Source organism: Vigna radiata, chromosome 1 (genome assembly GCF_000741045.1).
Source record: "Vigna radiata var. radiata cultivar VC1973A chromosome 1, Vradiata_ver6, whole genome shotgun sequence".
Classification (NCBI taxonomy): domain Eukaryota; kingdom Viridiplantae; phylum Streptophyta; class Magnoliopsida; order Fabales; family Fabaceae; genus Vigna; species Vigna radiata.
The window spans coordinates 22,814,937-22,825,074 of NC_028351.1; the positions used below are offsets into that span (position 1 = coordinate 22,814,937).

The window sequence follows — 10,138 nt, forward strand, 5'->3', positions numbered from 1 at the left end:
ATTTAGATTCGCTCTGATAAAAAAATCAAAACAATTTCAATAAACTCAAAATTAAAAAACTAATGATAAATCGTCAACTTTAAATGATAAATTCTAGAATTTTATCAACCATAAAAAAATATTTTCAAAAGAAATTAAAATATCCACGGTAGAATTTAGAAATGTGTATAATTTCAAAATTAAAATAAAAATATGTTTAACTGGCTAATTTTTTAAAATATATTTATTATAGAAAAAAATTCTCAGAAGAACGGTAAATGGAATTTAATTCGAAAAAAAAAATGGTGTGTGGAAACAGGAAAAAGTCTATTGCGTGGAAACTACACATCGGTCAAAGCTTCCGCATATCTTTATATATTCTCCAATGATATTTTATCAATGAAAAACTATAAAACGAATTTAGATTTTTTATTTAAATATATAAAAAATCTAAAGGTACTAAAATGAAAAAAAATTAAATTAAAATAAATATAATTAATTAGTAAAATTAAGAAGTGTGGAATTTCCACTCTTGAAAAAACAATGGCTGTTGAAAACACACACGAGGTATAATCGGGGTAGGAGAGAGAAAGCGATATTTAAGAAAAAAGAAGAAGAATAAGAGAGAGAGAAAAAGTGAAGAATGATAGCCATAAATAAATATACACATAATTTCAATTATTAGCTCAAAGCCTTTCCTTCTTTGTCCTCTATCCTCACACCAAACGCTCGAAATATCACCCCCCACTCGACCACCGTCACCGTCACCGTCGCACCCTCACCGCCTTCTCACCCTATCAACGCCCTCACACACAACACAACAGAACAAAACAAATCTCCCTCACAAACTCGAGACCCTAAAACCTTTGTTTCTCTTTCTTCTTTTTTCTTCTGTCTTTCTTTCTTTCTTTCTTTCCCGTTTTGCCCTTTCGGTTCTCTTCTATCTACTCTCTCCTTTTTCTATGGCTTCTTCGCTTCTTCTTCTTCTCCTTCTTCTTTACGTTTCTGTGATTCAATTCGCGTCTGCGTTTTCTTCTTCGTCTTCTTCTTCTTTGTGTCTTCCTCAGCCACCTTCGTTTCTGTATAATCTCCAATCGCAGTGTCCAATCTCGATCCCGTCGAATCCGCCTCTCCAGGTACCTCGGTTTTCAGTTTTTGTGTTAATTTCCGCGTGTTGAGGTTGTTTGCGGTGTGTATTTGTGGATTGTTGGATTTTGTTTTGATGATTGGATTGTTTGATCTTTAACCCAGCTGCCAAATAGTTTGTATCAATTTTTCATGGTATGTTGTCATGGAGAATCTTTAAGTTTCTTTGTGAAAGAGGCCGTGGAATCTGATAAAATAGATATGGAATCTGATAAGTGAGATGCGGAGTAATTGTTTGCATAGTTTTCTTCTGTCTGAAGAAATTCATCGAGATTATGATTTTGACGCATCAGAGTTCGTTAAATAATCAGGAATAATGGCGATGTGTCGATTGATTCATGTATTTGACCTCACCTGATTGGATAAGGTGTTTTTGGTGCTACGGTTGTTTGAATGGTTTGAAGAACCTGAGTTCTGAATTAAACACATGGGAATGAGGATCTTCTAAATGTCCATTGATGGGGATAATTTCATGCATGTGAATGATTTTGAAGTTCTTGATTTGTAGGTTTTATGAAGATAATTTCTCTTAATTTCCTTGTTTTGGTTAATTGTCTGATATTTTAAAATTTTATGGAAAACAACTGAATGTATTGTGTTGCCTTGAACCTTGAGTATATTTTTGTTAGGTTAAAGATTGCTGTGCTTAATTACTTGTAAACAATTGGCTATTATTCTGTTTGCGATTTTGTTGGATCATTTGGGATCAACCTGAGAAGTGGGATCGGCTAGTTAAAAGCAACCAAATTGAGGACTATTTTGAGTTTAGGATGGGGGATTTAAAGCCTTCCTTGGGATCTTTTACCAAGCATCTAGACAAGTTTAAAATATGTATTTTATGTAGCTGGTAAGAACTAGTTGACTTGATCGTTTTTACTTTGGTGTCAAGGTCGCATTGGTATAACAGTATAATATGTCCGTTTGATGTCCTTTAATAACCTAGGGAATGATCCATAAGTATCCATGGAATTAATCAACTTGTAATAAAAATACACATGGATTATTGCTTTATTTCATCAACAGAATGCATAAACTTCTCGTTTTTAACTCTCAACATTAAATTTCTTACGGATGGTAGCTTGGCAATACATTGTAAACTTTGATGATGCTCTCTAACATCTTCTGAACCACTTGATGGGACTACTTTCGTTGTATTTCTCTTCATTGGGGGGAGGTGATTTCCTGTTAATATCTTCGATGTATTTTGCTCAGGAAAATCGATTACTTTTTTAGGATTTCAATCAAATCATTCACACTGAAGCTTTAATCCAAATCCCAATTAATTTCCTCATTTTGAACATACTTGTTAAACCATTAATCACATAACCTGTCAACAAAATCATAATTTCTTTAAAGTGAAGCAAACAGATGATGTTGTAAAATTTGTCCTTAATTCACCATGAAGAATGGCCCATATCTATTAAGTCCGTTATTCCACCAGCACTCCCCTGAAATAATTTTGTTGAATTTAATTTGCATTTTATGAATCTTTATATGATCCACTGTCATATGCTTGGAATCGTGATAAGCATTTTTAGCTAAATTATTATCCAGTTCAAAAACTATTTATTTACTCATTTTCTTCATTGCTTAAAAGCTAGTCAAGTACCAGAAGCTCAAAGTGTCTAAAATATAAAATCAGAATTACAAGTATTAATATTACATTAGATAATAGTGTTTTTTTTTTCTTATAAGTGGAATTACTTCAGTCGGGCCTGATCACCTTCGACTGTTAATTTGTAGTTTATTATACTCTTCTTTCTTTTTAACTGGATTCTAGCTCATTGATTGATCGTCACTTTTTTTATATATTTCTTCTAAAATTGAAATCCATTCTGTATCAAAGAGAACATTTAGATCAATGTTAATGAACTACCATCATTGATTGTGCAACTAAGTACTATTACTTTTTGTAAACTTTGTTATATTAAATGACTACTTATCTGTAATGACTAGTTGGAGGAATGCACAAATTCCTTGGATATTTGAGAGCTATGAAGCTCGAACACCAGAAACAACACTGATACAAACACTATGACACCAACATGTAGGACACAGACATGTGTGTGTAGCATCATTATGAATTATTTAAATTGATAATCAACATTTATATATTCAAAATCATTTAAAAAAAGTTAGTCCAATATAACATTTTGAACAATAGGCAGCTCTGATTCCAACTTGAAAAAAACATGAGAAAAGGAACTTGTGATATCTTAACTTGGACTTCTCTTATGATTCATATTCAAACCAGTATTTGCTTAAAAAATAATATAAACCACTATGTAATCTTGAAAAAATGTATAAATAAAAAAGTTTAGTTAATCACCTTGGATTTAAGGAGTGAGCTAGATAAAGAAGAGGGGATGCTACCCATTGATCAATTAATATTGAATTAACCATTTCACAAAAGGTTGAACCTTCACTTTCTTCCTTTCTCCCATAGTCATATATGGCCTTTTCAGCTTTTCAATCATTGAATTCTACATTTCTTACACTAGGTGAAGAGAAGAAGCTTTCGTATGGGTTCTTCTAAGAACATTATGGATTGGTAAAGTTTGTAATCTTTCTTATACCACCAATTATAGGTTTTACTCTTGTATATGGGTAATTATATTTTTATATGGATTAAAAGCTATCCGTGTTTAGGGTTTTGACAACTTTTATGGTGGTTGTTGAGTACCTAACATAATCATCTTCCTTTATTTGGACTGGCTATGAGATCATATGTGGATTTTCTTGCCTATAACTATAAAAGGGTCCTTTGAGCAGTCTGTCATTGGTTGGAAATATTAGGGCTGGCCAAACAAACAACAGCAAACACCGGGTTTGACATAGTTTGAAGACAAAAAGTTAAATTTTGGTCTGAACAACTGTGGAAGAAGGGTTTTGAATTAATAAAACCATTATAAAACGGAGGGGATTAACAGTAAATGCTGTTTCGGGGGTAATTTCTCATTATCATGGTGCTATAGACGCTGCGGCAACTGATATTGAAATTGAAACGGCTCTACTAAATATATGATATTGAAGATTACTATGAGTAGCTATTCCTACTAAAATTCTTTCCCCAACAGACTCAATGCCCTGCCATTAAAGAAATAATATCATTAACGTAACTATTGAATTAACAGAGACATGTATAAACTTCTTGTTAGGTAACCCAACTGGTTTGTTGGGCTAGGTCACATGTTGGTCAAGCCCAAAGCCAGGGAGTCTGCATTTTACGTACTCATCATGAAACAACATTTTGAGTTTGCAATGGCTCATCTTGCAAATTTATTTGGTTGGATATAAATGATTTTGTTACATTGATAATGGTAATAAGTTTCCTATTTTAAAATCTGTTACTTGAATTTTCATGATCGTGTCAAGACATTAGTCTCTTTACGGACTGAAATGTGCACATTATGGCAGTAAAGGGGACAATTTGGCTTTGGGAATATATATGTTTTTGGCTCATTTTGTTAGTCAAAATCAAAGATGACAACTGACAAGCCGATAACAGTTTCTTTTCTTTCCACTCACCATGCTAGGCATTTCTATCATTTTCAACAAGTTTTTAAGCCTAAACGTAACTTCTTCTGACTGAACGAGTGAATGTGCCCAAGCAATAATATTTAGAAAAAATACACGTGTTTGTCATTATTATGCCGTGTAGCTTTGCTTATGTAGATTTGAATAGATAATTATTTAATTTTAAGATTTAATTATGTTTTCCAGACTTTATTAAATTGCATATTCTGATGACGTTTATTTTATTTTTCATCGTGATTCGTTTAGGTGGATGGAGATTTTTTAGACAGAGTTCTGTCTGGCAGAAAGAGTATAGAGTATATTTCTATACTCTTCTATGCCTCCTGGTGCCCATTTTCTCAAAAAATGCTTCCTCAATTTGAAACTCTCAGTTCGATCTTTCCTCAAATAGAACATTTGATTCTCGAGCAATCATCAGCTTTGCCAAGGTTTTGAAGCTATCCCTGTTCTATTTTTTAAATTTCTGGATAAGGATGAAACTAATTTCTTTTGCTGTATGCTGTTTGCCGGGTCTGGCGATGGCGTACAATTTGATGTAGTTAATTATTCCTGGTTCAGCAATAACTAATTTCCTATTGAGGAATTCTAATGCTACACTCAATGACACACTCTTTACCAAATTCTAAATATTAATAGATGAAGTCCATGTGTATTCCACTGAATATGAGTATGATCCACAAAGTAAAAACCTATATCATTGGGTTTCACCCGATGATAGTGTGTCAGGCATTGTGTTGTTAGCATTGATTAATTTTCTGTTATTTAGGCTAATGCCATAACTAATTCATATATTCTTTCCTTTCTACACTGTATTTAATTTATATTTTAGACGAGATTATGTCACACAACAGGCTACCTTTATACTTGTCTGTTGATGTCTGCATTTGTTTTGCCTTGCAGCTTGTTTTCACGATATGGAATCCATAACTTGCCTGCAATATTACTAGTGAACCAGACATCAGTATTGAGATATTATGGACCAAACAATCTCCTTTCGGTGTCAGAATTTTACGAAAGAAACACGAGTAAGCATATATCCCCATTCTTTTTTGTAAATATATTACGATGTATTGAAGAGAATCAATTTTCCTCCCCAATTAATTGCTAACACAAAGCTTTAGAAACTTCATAGACTGAGTTTTATTATACCTAATTTACCTCCATTGACTGATCTGTCTGCTTGTTCAGGGTTGGCGGCAACTATTAATATTGTTGATCAACCTAGCAGCATGACGAGTGATGATAATTCGTCTATGAACCTGTTTGGTTTGTCTCTGAAAGAAACATGGAGCAGGGACCCCTACTTGGTATTCTCTGTATTGTTTCTTTGTTTGAGGCTACTCCTCTTTGTGTTCCCGAAGATCGTCTCACGTCTCCGAGCATTCTGGGTTTCTTGCATTCCTCATCTGAACCTGCAAATATTTGGTGAGACGAGCCAAGTGATGGGACGTGTGCTTCAGGTGATAGATGTCAGGAGGATTTGGAACAGGTTAAGACTGTGCAAGATTAGGATTTTTCAGGAAAGGGCAAGGAGTGCCCGAGCTTGGGCTTCATCTCTGGCTTCTGTTTCTCTTGGTGAGTCATCATCAGCTAGGTCATCCACACAAGGTTTGAATTAACAGCCTTCTTACTATGTCATTTTTTGAGGGTAGTTTAATAGTTTATCTTTATCAGTTATATCATATCCTCAGGCTTGCAGTGAAGCTTGGCAGCTCATAGTCTTCTTCTCTCATGCTAATTTTGTTGTAGTATACTAATAGCCAAATGTTGATTTATGTTTTAAGCTGGGTTTTGAGAGGAAGCGAACAGGCATGTAAATTTGAGAAGTGTTTCCTTTCGTGTAAATTAGTTGTTTCTGAATGAAATCATACACGTTACTGTGGAATAAGCATCCTAGCTACCCTTCCCCAACATACTTATTAGCCCCACTTAAGCAATTTGAAGTACAACCTACTTCATTATTTTCCAAGTATGGAAGACAGAGAAAACTGCCGCAGGTATTTATCTATCAACTAATATTTTTCACTAATCTCGTGTATGGTCAAGTGGCAACAAGGATCCATCCCATCTTTATAATAATATATTTTATAACACTCCTTTAAACAATTCATATTGTTTGAAATAGGTAAGAATCTACCAAATATTGTAGGTTCTACATTTTATTTAACCAGTTTTACTGGGGATACTTGTTATACTGGCATCCCTATGTTTCCGAAACACAAGGTTCATGTGTTTAGTTGGGTAGGCAACTAAAGTGAACGTTCGAAAAATTGATTTTGGAATTTTGGTTGTCTGAGCCGGGCAGTCTTCTGCAATAGAAACCGGTTCATCGATGTTTCAATTTCGGGATTTGGCTGATGGAATTACAAGGAAGATTCATGCAGTAGAAATCAGTTCCATGAATGGAGGAGTTTGTCTCTAAAAATTTCAAACGATGTCATTTTAGAATGCGATAACTAGTCTTTATTTTAGTAATTTTGAAGGATGAAAGGGTAGTAACTTCATAACCACCTAAAGAGATAGTTTGAAATTATCTGCCATTTAAATTATATTTCTGTATTTCTAAAGTCTAATTTGACCTTTTTTCGTGATTGATTTGAAGGATAGATCGGATTTATTTACCTTTTGTCAATTGGTAACCGCCTCTTATAAAATTTGGGGACAACAAAGAAAAAATAGCAGAAAATTTGGACTTTATTTCAGCGTATTACTTATAATTGAAAAAAATGGCAACGAATAATTCCTCGGAATTTATTCCTTGATTTTCTGACCTGTGTCCTCGGCGCTTGGACTGTTGTATGTTACGATTAGACAGTAAGTTTACTGAGGTAAAATGCTTAGCTAACTTTAAGTAAGCAAATCTTAGTTTATTAATGTAACATCCTAGTAGATCTTACATTGATCTCTCTCCCTAGACTTTTAGGAAATGCAAACTTTTAATATAAACATCAGACGTGATTATGTGGGAACGAAAGCCTCCAAAAGTAAATTGCTTAAATTAATACAAATATTTTGACACGAGATGTTACAGATAACGTAAAACTAACTCAGTGAGATGTACAATTATTGATCTTCTGCAGCAGTTCCTGGTTCTTACTCTGAGGACTTTTGTAGTAGTAGTTATTGTTTTTGGACTGCAGGGTGATTTTAACATTTTGGGTGGCTATGAACAATTCTTATATTGTCTTTAGATGACACATTTAAACGTTTTTGTGATTATATATGTTATTTAAACGAATTTTTAGAAAATTAAAATTTTAAAAAACCTTATTAGAGTAATTTAATTATTAGGATTATATAATTTTAGATTCACTTGAAATATGAGAAATTGAAATTTATGTATTTTAATTTTTCCTATATATATTTATTTTTATAATTGTTTGATTGGCAAGAGTGTCGTTGGTTTGACAATAGTCGATGTATTATCAACTCAGATTATTTTGTTGACGTTAGGGAGTAGTTTTTTTACCAAAACATATTAGAGTTTTACTATTGATATCCATTTGTTACCTTTGTTTTCTCATTGACGTTGTTTCAATTTTTTTTATAAATATAATTCAAAATTGTTCTTTTTTTAGTCAATATTGATGAGGTTGTTTTCTGCTTATGTCAATTAAAAATATTTTCAATTACTTGTTGAAATTATATTTTTGCTTAATGTTTATATAGTTATTTTTTTAAGGGTTAAATATATTTTTAGTCCTTTGGGGCGATTTTGGTTTTAGTCCCTCTTTCAAACTAAGGTACAATTTAGTCCTTCAACTTTAGAAAACTCTAGTTTTAGTCCTTTTTACCAAACTTTTTTAACTTTATTTGCTGTTTCAAGCACGTTTCATTATAACATTTGGATTGTTTACACTGTTTGACATATTTTTTGCTTCAATGTTAACTGAGAAACGCGTTTGAAATAACAAATAAAGTTAAAAAAAATTGGTAAAAAGGACTAAAAACAGAGTTTTCTAAAGTTGAAGGACTAAATTGTATCTTAGTTTGAAAGAGGGACTAAAACCAAAATCGCCTCAAAGTATAAGGACTAAAAACATATTTAATCCTTTTCTTAATTTACGCTATTAGTGTTATTTTTGTTAGAATTTCATCACATGTTTTTTAATTTTTTAATGTTGAGGAGATATTTTTAAAAAACTCGTATAATATTAGTTGAAAAAAAACTTTTGTGAAATATAATAAAAAAAATTATGAACGAGATTAATCTTATACATAGTTTTTACTATATTAAATGTGGTATCAGAGGCTAAGATTTTGTATGTAATTTTTTTTTTCAATTTTATTGTTGTCTACGATAGTACCATTTATTGTTGTTGCCATCAGAGTTCCAATTTTGATTAGCGGTCACACAGGTTTAGATTGTCACGACTAGGAGACCATGATGTTGTCAACGACACCTTCGTCGGTGCTTCGACATGTGTAATGGCATGTCTTGTCTCCTCTTCAAAATTGATTCAGAGCACTAAGGTTGTCTCTTTCTCCTCATTTAGGATCTATGCTTGGTATCTTGATTGAAGAATATGAGATTTTTAGAGATCTCTCTCCTATTTGTCCATGACTTCTTTAACTATTGTCTTTTCTAATCTCTCTTATGTTACCAGTACATCCCACTCGTCTATATATACATTTTCTTTAGTGACAAAAATGACTTTTGTTAATTTATGTATAATCATGGTGGTTCTTCAATCATGGTCTCTTTATCAAGTGGATGTCAACAATGCATTACTCAATAGTAATTTGTAAGAAGATATTTATATAGTGAAACCTCTCATATTAGTTGCTTAGGAAGAGTCTTCTGGGTTACTATGTTGTCTTCGCAAATCATTAACAATTTAGTATCACTCGAGCACATAAGTAAATATTTTCACGGAAGTCATAATAAGGACCAATAATTGATTATATTAATAACAAGCTTGGTACATACGATTTCTATGCACCAACTTGAGGGGTATTAAATATATTATATTACCACGTATCTTAAATAGATATATTAGATAAATATTTTATCTTTAGTTAGTATATTATTATTCCTTATTTGTAACTCGTATTTTTTCTATTATAAATACAATACCATATGTGTATATTTAACCCAAAGAACATTAATCTCATACATAATTTATTATATTGAACAACCTCGATTAATTTTGGTCTAGAAATAATATTAATTGATTAGTCCTTTTTAATAATTAAATATTATTTAATCTTAAAAAAATTATATTGGGTGATAATCAAAACAAAAACAAAAGAATATTAGAATTTAATAATTTTGAAATACCTAATCTATACAGAATGTTTTAAAATAAAAATAACTTAAATAAAAAAAATTAATTTAATGCATCTTATTTTTCTTAAATTTATTAAATTTCTTTTATAAGCACAATTTCAATGAAATTTCAATTTCAAGTAATATAATAAAACAATTTTAATTAAATCTGAATTAATATAATTAATCATATTTAACGTGTTAAAT

The 10,138-nt window shown here is 31.8% G+C and overlaps 1 protein-coding gene across 1 annotated transcript; it reads left to right on the top strand.

Annotated features, from left to right (window-relative positions):
• Positions 1-587: 587 nt before the first annotated feature.
• On the top strand, positions 588-6,547 carry LOC106774515 (5'-adenylylsulfate reductase-like 5). The gene is made up of 5 exons (XM_014661537.2): positions 588-1,115; positions 4,909-5,090; positions 5,563-5,687; positions 5,851-6,270; positions 6,354-6,547. Exons 1-5 carry the CDS (start codon positions 942-944, stop codon positions 6,362-6,364), a joined length of 912 nt encoding a protein of 303 aa, XP_014517023.1. The 5' UTR covers positions 588-941; the 3' UTR covers positions 6,365-6,547.
• The last annotated feature ends 3,591 nt before the right edge of the window (positions 6,548-10,138 follow it).

Coding starts and splice junctions, on each gene's coding strand:
- LOC106774515 (XM_014661537.2), top strand. CDS start 942: ATGGCTTCTTCGCTTCTTCTTCTTCTCCTTCTTCTTTACGTTTCTGTG. Junction 1,116..4,908: donor CGTCGAATCCGCCTCTCCAG/GTACCTCGGTTT, acceptor TGATTCGTTTAG/GTGGATGGAGATTTTTTAGA. Junction 5,091..5,562: donor CAATCATCAGCTTTGCCAAG/GTTTTGAAGCTA, acceptor TTTGCCTTGCAG/CTTGTTTTCACGATATGGAA.